Below are 13,709 nucleotides of genomic sequence, written 5' to 3'. Positions count from 1 at the left end.
CCTATTTATTCTCAATGGTGCGGTGGTAAAATAAATACATGTATCCCTTCCACACTAATAACCTACTTCATATGGCAAATTGTAGTTTACTTTGGGTAGAATATGGTTCTTCTTAAGCCACAGGCAATGCAAAAATAGGCATAATATTAGCCACTCCCTCTACAACCAGCCTGCTGTATTGGCAGAGCGATACAAATATTTTACTCAATTACAAAGCTGAAGCTACCCAACAGCCTGTTAGCTCAGCTTCAATAGACACGACGATTTCTCAACACAAGGCTCAGGAACTATTTACATCAAACCTGTCATATCCCTTTATTTACACAAGTGACATGCGGGCATGGGACACGGATCAGGCAGCGCATCACATGGTGAACAGTCACCATTACACCACGCTGTGACACTTGCACAATAACCTTTTAAACAGAACGACAGGGGGGCGTGATCCGTCTAAAGGCTCATTGTTCAGCCTGGTTAAACGGGCATTAAGAGAGGATGAGGCTATTTTTTTTTATCAATATTTAAGTTGGCAAGAGTTGAGAACAGACACTCACTTTGCTCGTCTTCCTGTCCAGGTAGAACTGGTGCTGACTGATGGCCATCACCCAGATGGTTTTAATCAGAGCGTGGCTGGCATACCACGTGTGAATAACCAGACCAGTCTGTCCGAAAGTTCTCTTGGTCACTGTTCTTCTGTAGAGGACAACAAGACAAACGTTCAGCGCTCGAGCTCATCCAAGAGGCGAGTCTGTTCAACAGCTGCATACCACCACGAAACAATTGAAGGTAGATTAACAAAGGCTTTCATTAAGACCAACAAAAACAAAGAGAGATGTGCAAATCAAAGATTTAGAAAAGAAGATTAGAATCTTTGGCCAATTAAATTTGTGGGTGTTTGTGTAATAACGTAGTGAAGAGAGACGAGCGGTGACATCAAGCTCCTTTTGAAACAGACAGTGGGATTTAATAACAGCTTTGGAGGCTTAAAGTGCCACATTAAAGCTTGGGTGAGGGGCAGAGGTCTTATAGCAACATTACAGTAATGAAGTGGACTTTATACGGCAAGAAAACACTCATTTAACACAGAAGCTACAGCTCTTAACACGGTGTCCTAAGTGGACCACTGGCTGCAGATGCCCAAGGACATCTGCAGCCGGCAGCAGCTACAATGGAAACACTTTTTTAACAAACAGTAAAAAAAGAACCCATTAAGATCAGTTGAGATTAAGTTTAAGATTAAGCGGGTTGCCTTCTCTGACCTGTGCGGGTCGTTCACTTCAACAGCGAATTTCTTCTCTCGGAAATACAAGTTCTCTAACTGCTTCCACTGGTACAGCTGTGGAGAGAACGAGACAGTTTGGCAGAGAGGACGGGGGGGGGGGGGGGGGGGGGGGGGGGGGGAGAGGTAGAGAGGCATGACACATCAGTGAGTGCACAAGCCAACACACAGCTATCAATTTAAATGTCCATTTGCACTCCATAAAACATAAATGTCCTATGACACACAAAAGGACAGCATCAATTTACTCAGAAAGGCTTTCCTGTAATTAAGCACCGCTTCTTCCGGGTTGACATTAGCAACATTAGCAGAAAACAACAGAACAGCTGAAGCTGTGAATGAGGTCAGCAGCCGGTCAAGTGTAGGTTTTTTTTTTTTTTTTTTTGGGGGGGTGCTAACACAGGTGCAATCATAATGCTGCTGCTGCTGCTGCTGCATGGAGCAAAATCGTGGCAGGCGGCAGGCCAGTTACTCATTGCATCGAGCTGTGGAGGGAGACAGAGGCGGGACATCTCTCTGTGTCAGAATGAAACATCTGCTCCACTGATACTGGACTCACTGAACTGTTCTGTCTGTGAGCAACTTTTTCCCTGCACTCCCTTTGATAATTAATAAGAAAACAAAAGAGTCTTTGCTCGACTTCAGACTGGGGCTGAGATTAATGTGGGAGGAAATGTAAAACCATTGTTTTACCTGATACTCTGATACTGTCCTATAAAAACATGGATACACGCCTCCTCCAACCAGGAGAGAAACCGAGCCGAGGGTAAGAAATCACGCTGAGGGAACACATCTCCACTTCCACCGGGAACAAACATATTTGCTTAATTTATAACCGAGCAAACTAACTACAAACACATTACACATTTACAACAGCGCGGCTCACACAGTGACAGAGCGCCTGTCTCTAGATCCCACAGAGCCGGTACAACACCACACTGCAGACAGCATTCAGGAGCACATACAGCATTAAAACCCTATCGTCTATTTAAAACAGCCGGACAGGTAACAGTTGGACACAGTGAAGAGGCTTACCGTAAAAGGGTATTTCTGTGCTTGTTGAATTCTCTTGGGTTTTGTATTGACTCTCTTGACTTTGAGCTTCCCACAGGGCTGGAGCTTCCTCGAACAATACGCTCTCTTGTCTGCTCTCAGGGAGCCAGATAGGTGTTGCAAGAGTTTCAGCTGAGCTGACCACGCCCCTTTCACCACCCCCGCCTCCTCTGACATCACAGATGCATCACAGATACCTCAGGCTGTTTTTTTCTCTCTCTCTCTCTCTCTCTCTCTCTCTCTCTCTCTCTCTCTCTCTCTATCTCTCTCTCTCTCTCTCCCTTTTTAGTCGGACAAGATGAGCAGGTTGTACACAAAAACATTGTTCAGGGCTAGGTTCTGCACCACTTCCCGTCACTCGCAGATAAGTCATCGATTCCGCACAGACTTTGAATACTCCACTTCCACCTGGGAAGTTCTCTCTGCTTTTCGTATTGTAAATACCACACAAAAGCACTGCTGTGAGGCTGAATCTACTACAACCATCTCCCCCACCGGGGCAAACATGTTAGGAATCTGTTACTATGGTCTAATCATTAATAGCGGGGCGGGGGGGGGGGGGGGCTCTCTTTGCTTTCATGTGGCAAAGGGAGCACTCTGTCAGCTAACCAGGCAAAAAAAAAAAACACTGTGCACTATAAGCATATCCCCTGATAGTCTATTCATACATTTAACAGGAAGCTTCCGTTTTTTTTTACTTTGAAGCTTTACTGCTATTATCCACGATAACAATGAATGAGAAAGTTTGATTTATTGTCAAAGTACAACCAACATTGTCTCTATAATGGCGGACATATCACATAGTCAAGCTACCAGTGAAGGAGCATGGGACTAAATGGGCACAATGTGAACCACCCAAAGCTCACCCCACTGCAGAGGCCAATTCACACCCTCTAGTCACAACCACTAGCACCATTTACATTGTAACAACAGATCTGGAACAAAGGTCTATGAGGACATTAAACACACTTTCACAGGATCACTCCCCCTCCATTAGAGAAACTCCACACCTGTGTGCCAGCAACCGACATGAAACTGCTACAGGACTCTCCTGTGACCGCTGGTGAAGCTACGCCAAAATATGTCAAGGATGTGACACACCTCAGCCTCCACAAGACTGCAAGTCCTCTTGAAGAAGAACCTGCAGCTTGAATTCACTACTTTTATTTAGTTCCTGGTCTCATACTGTATATGGCTGCGGTCCATCATCTGTGTATGAATGTAAATTTACAAGCTCTTCAACTTTCAGATTCATATTAATTATTGTTAAACTTGACCTAGTTTTGGTGATTTAACATACAGTATAACTCCCATACAACGACTCCAGGTGTAACTGTAGTGTATAGATGTAGAAAATCAAGTCTCCTACTCAGTGATTCACTGTGGTCGTCAACCCTTCAAGTGGAAGCGGTCCGAGGAATCCTTGTGCACGCAAGCAAGTTGACTTACTGAAGCAGTGACTCATCAATTCAACTCTTAGGGAGAGAACACAAAAGTAGCCATTTTCTTTAAAAGCAGCAAACACACCAGCTTAATAGTGCACTCAAGATTTGAGTGAATGCGCTGGATTTTCTGTATCTTCTATCTTTAGTATTTTTCGTATTTCATCTCCCTTGTTTTTGCCAAACATTTCATTACAGGCGGGTGGAAGTGAACCAGAAATGCCTGTGGTTTCAGATGGGATCAGGCTGTTGAGATCCAGCTTACACACCCACAACCCGAGGAACCCCCCAGGGGCCACGATTGTGCAGAATCCAACATGGATGGAAAAACGTGTCAGAAGACTTACACGCCTGTTCAGAGAAAAGATCTGCCACACCCTTCGCGTAACACGTCACGCACAAGCTCTGTCTGCCTAGCAACACTGTACTATTCCACAATATGACGCATTGCTTTAAGTTGTGAAAACGTGACAAGAAGAAGACACCGGAAAAGTAAAAAAAGGATCTGTTCAGTTTTCATTTAAACTGCTTTGCTCGCAACTAAGACACTTGACAGTTCTTCCAGGCCGACACTGTCACCCGATAATAAACTGAAGATTCATTTTGGTTCAGCTGGCTCATCATATGTGCGGCCCAGCATGTGGTCTCAGAGAGCGTCCCAACACCCACAGGGAGAGTGACACGGAGACAGGAAGAGGGACAGAAGAGTGTCCTGGTTTGATTCGGGGAGAATTAAAGTCTCGACCGGCCATCTGCTTCAGTCCCGGAAACACACTTTTCTAATCCAAGCCTCCGTTTGTGTTCCTCACGCTAAATAGCTGAACTTATCCTCTTCCTACACGACATGTTGCTTCTCCTCTTGGCATCTTCTATTCATTCCTTGTCCCCTGCAGATCTTTGGAATACTTAGTCTATGCCTTTTGTCTGTATAGAAAGTGCTCACTTATATACACCGCATCTAATGCGGTGTATGTGATGGAAACGACAGTATTCACGTTACTAAATGTGACACTATTCTTAAAACACAGCGGGCCGAGTGGGCTTTTGAGGGCCAAGGCTATTCAATATAGAGTCATGAGACCGGCATGCATGAGAGGGGGAGATGATGTGAGGTTAAGGTAGTGTAGCTGCTTTCAATGATTTTCACTAAATAAAAGAAAGAAAAAAGAAAAAAGAAAAATAAAAAATAAAATAAAGAATCGACACAACTGCCGCTCTCCCACCAGCACTACCTCTAACCCCAGCCCCCTACACAGATAACTGTTTTGTATTGTTTGATCAATTGTGTTCCCTCAAAGACACACAGACACATAGATTAGCATAATGAAGGCCGCATGCTGAGGAGGGCTGGGCTGGGCTGAATACAAGGGCTGTGAACTGAGGCGGGGAGCACTATCAATATCCACCAGATACAGAGGACTCCCTGAGAGGCCAACGGAAAGTAGCCATACATTTCAAATTATCAGTAAGTAAAAAAAAAAAAACCTCATCCAACACCCACTAGCTGTCCCCGACCCTCCAAACGCCCACCCACCCGACTGGCACAGCGCCAAACCCCCCCCAGAGTCCCAGAAGGTCTGCTGCTCCCCACAGAGAAGCGTAATTACACCTTCCATAGGAGGGCCGGGGACGGACACGGTGGGGCTGTGTGCCCATTAAAGCCTCAGAGGAACAGCACACCCTGCTAAGTCAACAGGTCCCGACCGACGTAACAACAGCTACACCGTCACATAACTAACACTGAGCACACAAAGTACAAACTCACAAAAGTACTAGTACATGGGACTGGAAGTACTTTACACAGATGTACCATAAAAGGCACATGATGGGCCTTCTACAGATTAGTAGAGTAGCTTAATAAACATAAAGTTAAGAAAGTTGTGTCTGAATTTTCTTCTTCTTCAATGGGAAATTAATGCTACTTGTATACAAAAAGGTACAGTTTTGACACCTAGGGTACATAATTGAAAGTTTTTTCAGTTATAGTATACAAACTTACCTGCAATAAATGGTATTTTACTGTACTTTTATACTACACTGCCCAAATGAATAGATTTTATAATCAAAAGAATACATTCTACGCTATTTTAAGCTGTGTGTAAGTATTTTTAAACTTTTGTTGAGCTGTTTTAGAACCCGGTAACAATTCCCTCCACTGTTGACAGTGATGTACTGTATTTGCTCTTATACCTACAGCCTTGACTGAACGCTGCTCATACTGATACTCCCAACACATTTCCCCATCTGTCTTCCTCGTTCTCCTGACTGACATGGGAACCAGGGTCTTCCTTACACCTATTTACAGTGTGATGGATCATTAACCAGCTAACAAGCGGCGTGGTGACGAAAGCTGTGCTTTCAATTAGCAAGTATATTCACAAACAGCGCTCAATCCGAAATACCTCCACAAGGAAGTTCAAAGCTAATCCTTTTGAAGGACTATATGTTTTTATTATTTGAGTATTAAATGTCACTGTAAGAAAACCATGTTGAGTTAGTCCCAGAGGGCTTTACAGGAAAAAGTCTCCACAAGAACAAACAACTAAATATGTTGTAAATGGTGGAATTTAGCGTGAATAGAGCAGCTGTAAAAAGAGGTCAGCCTACCTTTCTGGGCTTCAGTTTATCCTGCAAATCGTACTGGCCGATGCCTTTGTAGCTGACTCCCAGCCACCACGGCAGTCCTTGCTTGTCCTGCATGAAAGCACAAATCACAGCACCACTCGTTAGAGGTTGCTTTATTGGTGGGAGTTTGAGAAAGGCCCGTTACAAAAGCAATTATCCCATTAGGTTCACAGCAATAGCAACAAAAGAAGAGATCAAATACACTGAAGGCCTTCAAATCTCTGCAAGCCTGCCTGAGTCACTTTAGCACCGCTGTTTGATCTCCACAGACACCTTGATTTAATAAGGCTTGGTTGGGAACGTCGGAGGAAGCAAGTAAAAGTGAGGAAGGTTGGAGGAATCACTTAAAACATGCTAAACTAAATGTGCTACGGTGGTTTACTGGATGTATTATTTTTTCTGTGCTAAGCCAGATTGTATTTTTCTATCCCACCCAAGCAGGTAGAGCGTAGTCCTGTACGTTACTACAGTAACATGTGTTGCTGCTTCAGCTGCAGCGCAGAGTATTAAAAAGGAAAAGGCCTCATGATCAAAGCGTTAAGCTAAATGCTAAACATTTAGGCGAATAAAGGTCAGATTGCTGCGTTCGATTTTTAAGCTGAAAGAAATGAAGGCGGCTCGTTGACAGAAGCTTGTTCAGAGGTTAAGCCACTTTGTGACTCGGGGCGCCGCTCTTACCTTCACTGGGTAATAATGGACTCCGTATGTCGGCAGGGACTCCACCAGGGCCAGATACCTTTAGAGAAGAAGGGAACAGGTTAACGCTTAACATTTACACTCCATCACTGTCAACCGGCGGCTGTTTAACAACGGGCAGAGTGGGATTTAAGCCGCAGTCATTGAGAGGCCACAGTCATTTTGCAGTGGCGAGCTGATCGATTTGTTTCAGGTCGGTGACAGAGGGAGGGAGGGTCCATTGATCAGTTCAAGGGCACAAATCATCCCACAGTGAATGACCCAGGGCTGCGCTGAGTTACAGTACCAAGAAAAAGCACGGCGGAGGACCGACGTCCCCGTCCCCCCGTCCCCGAGGCTGGCTGGGTGCCCAGTCTAAGAGCACCTCCTCTAATTAATGACACATTCCGGCGTGGTGACAGCCACCTCTTACAACAACAGCCACCACGGTGAAGACGCATGAGGTTAAACAGGAAGGCCTGGAGTACACAGGTTAATCATGAAAAAAAAACAAAAAAAATATATACGTAGTAAACTTACTGCACAATGGCTTGTCCTCTGGTCACTCCCTTCAGTTTCTTGTAACGTTCAATCACTTTGTCCTCGCTGCAAAATGGATAGATAAATAATTTAATGAAGAATCCATCAAGTGTTGCACATTCCAGCCACAGAGGGGTTTTTTTTTTTTTTTGTGAGAGGGCTCTTTTCTTTGACACACATTCTGTCTGCTCATGCAGAAAATGCAGTCTGGCCTACTGGCCCGCTGATGGCTCTCATCTACCTCTCCTGCAAATGCATCCCATTTGCTCGCCACTGTAATCATCCCTTTTAATAGCATAGCGAGGCTGCAAACCAACTGCGGCTTAACAGACAGAAAGGGAAGGAGAGAGAGAGAGAGAGAGAGAGAGAGAGAGAGAGAGAGAGAGAGAGAGAGAGACGTGTTCATGTGCACTAAAAGACTATGATTTTAATTTGGATATTGAAATGAATGTCGCAGCCTCGGATGACCGTTTAGCCAGATGAAGCGGGGACAAGCAGAGGAGAAAAAACAAAAACAGTGAGTGAGTGTGGATTGAAGAGACAGACAGCAATCCGTTAGACAGCCAATGGCTGTCAGCACCTCTCTGTGTGCTCGCGAGGGCTAATGGGCAAAACGTAATTAACACAACCCAGGGCATTAATTAGTCACCCCATCAGAGGCAAAACCATCTGCCAAGTACCGGACCGTTCTGTTGACACTGTTCCACTCCAAAACTGCTGTTCTGGGGAGAGAAGTGGTACCGACCACCGAGGCTGTTTGACGACTGAATTGTAAGCGGAGAAAAGGGGTTAAAAACTTACCAGTAGTTGAGAGACGGGTGCTCCCTTAATACTCTAGTGGGCAGAACTGGGAGCTGCTTCAGGTCTGATCTGGCAGTCTCAGCACTGACAAGAAAAAAACAAAAATCATATACACACGTTAAGAAACAGCAAATGTATTCATTCACAAAGAAAACTTTGTAGTTACTCATCTATGCTTTAAAATACATTGATTGATGAGAGACAGGTTATCATGGTCTAATTACTAACTCCCCTACACAATGATAACCTCTACATTTAGACATCTATATCGCCCCGTTATGAGCTGAGCTGACCAGCATGTGGACCATAAGGAAAGTGAAGGTAGCTGTTTACACAAGAATCTCAAACTCAAAGTCTTAAAAAAAACGCGTAGAGGTCGTTTCTTCACATTCGTATTTTCACAGTGTGGTTTGAACTTCTATCTTAAGGCATGGCAGCGATAATTCATGTTTGAAAAAAAAAAAAAAAACCTTTAGAAAAAGGTGCAGCGTCAGGATATTGTTTTCATCCACCTTATCTATAAATAGTAGGACTACTTGCCAAGACTAAACATGAGCTTTACTCATGTCTTGCCAGACTTGACTTATAACAGCACATGCAGGGCCATTAAATCATAGGGAGCCTTTTAAAAAAGAAAGGGGGGGGGGGGGCTGGCAAGATATCTTTTAAAAAAAATATATCAAAGCCATTTCATGCAGGTTCTCAGCAGCGATGCACGCCACTCAGTTATCCTCTGTACTTGCAGGTAAACTACTTTGTATTGATTCACACCATGATGGATGCAACAGGTTCGATCGGTGTCACCCACAAACCCTCAAACTGGCCGTCCTATCTGTTCAGACACACGGTGGCGTTTGTCACCACCAAGGTCTTCGATAGTTGAACTGTGGGTCACTCGAACATCGTGAAGGAGGGAGTGCTGGATCTACAGTTCTCTGCGGGACAAAAAAAAGGGCTCTGGCTTGGCGGGCCGGTCCACTGGAGACCTGAACAAAAGCCATTCAACAAGCACTTGGCAGCCTCTCCCCGTGTTGAAAAGCATTGTACGAGCCCCAAGCGCGGCTACAAAACAGCCGGTGGCCTCTGAGACGGAACTCAGACGTGTAGGTCAGACTATACACATGATATAAACTCTCAGAACATCCTCAGGTACTCTACCAGCAAACCCCACCACGTATTGGACGTCAAATTGAAGTCCCGCTCTTTAAAGATGAATGGAATTTAACAGCCGCTGACATGGTAGGACAGACCCATAATGCTCCAGTTATGTGAAGCGGCTTACTAAACAAAAACAAGGGTGGAAGGTGGCACTTGAATCACTCCCCCCCCCCCCCCCGTAGCTACCTCTCCTAGGGTTGACTGGCTTCTGCTGCCACGGCACTTTTTTGCCGCGTGTTTGATGGCGTACGTTTTAATGGCGAAGGCTGGGGCCTGGCGTTGTCTGGGTGATCTACTCCGCGAGCCGCGCTGCCCCGTCAGCAATCTGGAACTCATTACTACGTCGGTTATCTCCCCTGCAGCCTGCAGCGCGGGGGCAATTCCTACACCCGGCCCTGCGCAGCCTACCCAGCGTGGGGAGAGATAATACTCATGCGTCAGCTATATTCTGACGTGGTGACTGTGGAGGGAGCACAATGAGAGAGCCTGTTGCTGTGAATGAACCACTAACTACAGGCTACACCTGCAAATAGAACCGAGGACTAAAACTGTCCGGGTGTAGTATCGGGTCGGTGTGGGGAACATTTGAACACAACTGACATTGTGTTAATCACAGTTGGTTTAAAAACTACAGACGTTTTATTCATAGCGGCAAAGACAACGTCTCTAGCTCACTTTTCAAGTGGATTACAATCACGAGAATTAAAAAAAAAAATCCTACTCTGAGGTTACTCTGAGGCATAATTAAAGACAACAAGCAATTCAGTGATTTCCTACGTTTTCCACAATCTCTTTCATCAACTTGCAGCTTGTAACTTGTGGCAATCAGCTGTGGAGTAAACCTGCAGGTGGTGTGAGTCAGTACTTTAAAGACGCAACGCAATACCGACTGAGGGAGGGGAATTCTGATACAAGTACAATGGGAAACCTGATGGCGCATGTATTCAATGCACAGCAGGGGGGGTGGGGGGTGGGGGTTGGCCCACAGCACCACAATAACAGTGAGTCCTCCTGACGCCAAGTTGTCTGCCATTGGACAGTGGGCCGTGGCTCATCCCTCTTAAGGCAGCTGACTGTAGGAGGAGGAGGAGGAGGAGGTCTCCCTAACTCCTCCACAGCTAATCTCACTGCTCCAGGGCCCTTTTGCTGATACAGTGGAGAGGAGACACATTTATATTATATGCTTTATGAGGGGATTTACTGGGCCTGTTCTCTCAAAGAAGTAGTTAAAAAGAACACTGCAGACAGGAATGAGAAATACTGCTACAGAACAGCAGGGGGGGGGGGGATGCATCGCTACGATAATAGTGTTGGATTTTGGGGCCGGTACATTCAAATAGGAGCAGTGTGAGGAAAACAACTTCACTGTGAGTTATAAAGTGTCTTAAAACCTAGTATCTAGAAACTATAATCAGAATGCGCAGCGGGAAAAGCAGTGTCTGTGCAAATAAAGACAAAGACAGCTTGATTTGGACACACTCCCATCCACGCTGATTCCACCAGATTTGTTGGCAGGTTGTCTTTTATTGTGCTTTCAGAGTCAGTACAAAGTACAGCCCATCCCCACTCCCACATGAGCTGAAAGTTCAGACTGTACACTACACTTTCAGGGTGAGGCAGCTTTAAATCAAAACACCCAGGCATAAAACCGTACGGAAAGAATAACGACTAACATGTATCAGATCAATCTAGCCTGTAAATATCTGTCAATGAGCACAGGCAGATGAAGCCAGGTTATTTAATTTTTTTTGCAGCACAACAAAGGCAATGGTTTGACAAGGGGGGGTCAAACTGCATTTTCAGCATTGCTCGTATGGCCATTCAAACCACACACGCGCAATTCCTTACAAAGCACAAATCTTTGTGTGCACATAATGGACCGAGAGGCCTTTAGAGGCGGAAGCACTGGGAAAAAAATCACACAGGTTTGTGCTGCTTCAACCTGCTCAGTCAGTCAGTCAGTCGCTCACAGACAGAGCAGTGTTTACTAATCACAGCCAATGCCCTTCACTCCTACCACTTGCAAAAAGGAAGAAAAAAAAAAAGCAACGCACCTTATCAGCAGGTCAAGCCTCCGAGAGCACGGCTCCACAATGAAAACATTATCTCCACTAGAGCACATAGTATCCAGGTTTTGTACAGACTCTCCCCACCAGTGTCCACTGGGCACACATGCTGTGTTTGTGAGTACATGTGCATTTATCAAGAAGGCCATGCAGTCACAACATGTCTGCCTTTGTTGAAAGTGTAAACACGATGCGTCTGCCTTGATAGTCAACAGTGTGACAAGAGAACAAGAGTGTTTTGATTTTAGAAAGGCAATGTTTGGACCGTGAGGGGATGGCAGTGAGCCAGCGGGGGTTCAGTTCAATGTCACGCGAGCACATCAAGGGAATTATTATCTCAGGGAAGTACAGCGTTAAAATAAAAATCAAGTTGAACATTAACTCGCTGTACAGTTTATCTTCTGTGGACTGAGTGCTGACCAAACAACTTGACAAACCAGAGCCTGCCTTCTTTGTCACAGCACAGAAACAAACACTTGCATTCAACTGCACGAGTTTACGAAAAGGTGTACGGATGCCCGCTAGCAAGAATATTCAAAAATGTTATTACATGTAACTTTACCGTAGCATTTTGTACCCGACATTCATTGACACTACTTTTTCTTCCCAGCTATTTTACCCTGATTTTGCTCCTTTTAAAACACGTTTTAAATGACACGAGACAAAAAACCTTGCGGGTATAACACTCACACCTTTCTACAGTTATCTTATAAAGAGGTTTTAATATAGATAAGTTCTTACCTGGTGTATTCTCCTTTGGCCTCCTTAAAAAGAGAAACACTGCAGTTAGTAAAAAGCACTGTGAGAAAATGCAATACTTAAAAAATGACCCAGTAAAACACAACACAAAAAATCTGTGAAGTATAAATACACCTTGCAATAAAAGTTATTCTGTCTGTATATATAATATTTTTTGTTATATTTTAGTTTATGATTTATTTACTTTTTTACTTAGTTAATATTCTTTACTGTTTTATTACTTATTTACTTATTTATAATGCTTGTTTTTTACTATGTCTCTTGTTTGCACTATCCACTATGCTGCTGTAATCCTACGCGGACTAATAAAAGATTATCTTATTTTATTTTATCTTAAGTTAACTGTTATGCTAATGTTAGCTAACGTTACCCTCAGGCACAATCTGCAACAAGGGGGTTAACACGATAAGACAATTTAAATACGTTTTAATTTATCTCATAACTCAAGTTAACACTGCCTCGAAGCACAAGTATATTTTAGAGGCCAATGCAAATATAAAAGAGTAATTCTATTTAGCAATAGTCCCGACCAAAGCAGGAGGCATTTTCAAATGTTGCGTCTTCATTCACAAAATATCTACTCTAGGAAGCATGCGACACAACTCTTTCTTACCTGCAATGCGAATGCGGCTAACTTGAAAACATTTCCACTCTCCACTTCGATGGTCTCCTGTTGTAAAAAATTGTTCAAATCAACGGGGTCGTTTTGGAACAACACGCGCACACACAAAGTGCAGTTCGCGTCCGAAACACTTGACTTGAGAGAGAAAATCTTCCCGTCCCGTACCTCTTGGTCCCACCACCGTTACCGACCGAACCAACTACCGCAGAGACACAATACGGTGTGCGTTAAACTATCCGTGAAGTGTGTTTACTCCCGTTACTCCAGCACCTGAGTTAGCATTACACTTTCTATATGCGACAAAACACTCAGTGGTTCCATTGGAAGGCTAGTTGAAGATTCCTGCCTGAGGCTACAGCCCCCCTCCCTCGGTAAAGTGGTACAGTCCGAAAGCAGGTTCAACAGTCTCCGTCTCCCATGGTGACCAGTCGGCTCTCACCCGCGAAAAAAAAAAACTGCACTGCAACGTCTGATCGCATGGTGCATTCATGTGCTCCTCGGACGGTGGGAAAAATCCTAAATGCGCCTAAAACAACTACCTGTCTACCTATCAAAGTGTTTACAGGAAACACTTGGAATCAGGGGTCCTGCCAATATTCTCATGTGAATGATTAAACTTTGCTTTTACAAAAATATGATGATTATAAAGGAAACACAATACATTTTTAACACATTTTCCTCAAACCACA

General features: G+C 44.4%; 1 protein-coding gene across 6 annotated transcripts in view; it reads right to left on the bottom strand.

Annotated features, from left to right (window-relative positions):
- Positions 1 to 13,709, bottom strand: part of frmd4ba (FERM domain containing 4Ba) — a 40,936-nt gene that overhangs the window by 6,799 nt on the left and 20,428 nt on the right. For 4 of the 6 annotated variants that reach the window (XM_068708036.1, XM_068708033.1, XM_068708035.1 and 1 more), the window contains exons 6-13: positions 13,012 to 13,068; positions 12,381 to 12,403; positions 8,416 to 8,499; positions 7,615 to 7,680; positions 7,078 to 7,135; positions 6,382 to 6,468; positions 1,260 to 1,336; positions 555 to 693 (exon numbers count right to left, since the gene is read on the bottom strand). In XM_068708036.1, coding sequence (XP_068564137.1) covers positions 555 to 693; positions 1,260 to 1,336; positions 6,382 to 6,468; positions 7,078 to 7,135; positions 7,615 to 7,680; positions 8,416 to 8,499; positions 12,381 to 12,403; positions 13,012 to 13,068 — 591 coding nt within the window. Of the gene's footprint in view, positions 1 to 554; positions 694 to 1,259; positions 1,337 to 2,314; positions 2,817 to 6,381; positions 6,469 to 7,077; positions 7,136 to 7,614; positions 7,681 to 8,415; positions 8,500 to 11,627; positions 12,096 to 12,380; positions 12,404 to 13,011; positions 13,069 to 13,709 lie in introns of those variants that run through there. The other 2 variants (XM_068708038.1, XM_068708039.1) reach the window with 2 other exon arrangements.

The sequence above is a fragment of the Cebidichthys violaceus genome, unplaced genomic scaffold (genome assembly GCF_023349555.1).
Source record: "Cebidichthys violaceus isolate CVI_PGR_0920_01 unplaced genomic scaffold, fCebVio1.0.p SCAF_130, whole genome shotgun sequence".
NCBI classification, from domain to species: domain Eukaryota; kingdom Metazoa; phylum Chordata; class Actinopteri; order Perciformes; family Stichaeidae; genus Cebidichthys; species Cebidichthys violaceus.
Note: the sequence above shows the minus strand (reverse complement) of the source record. Positions and strands in the feature narration are given on the sequence as shown.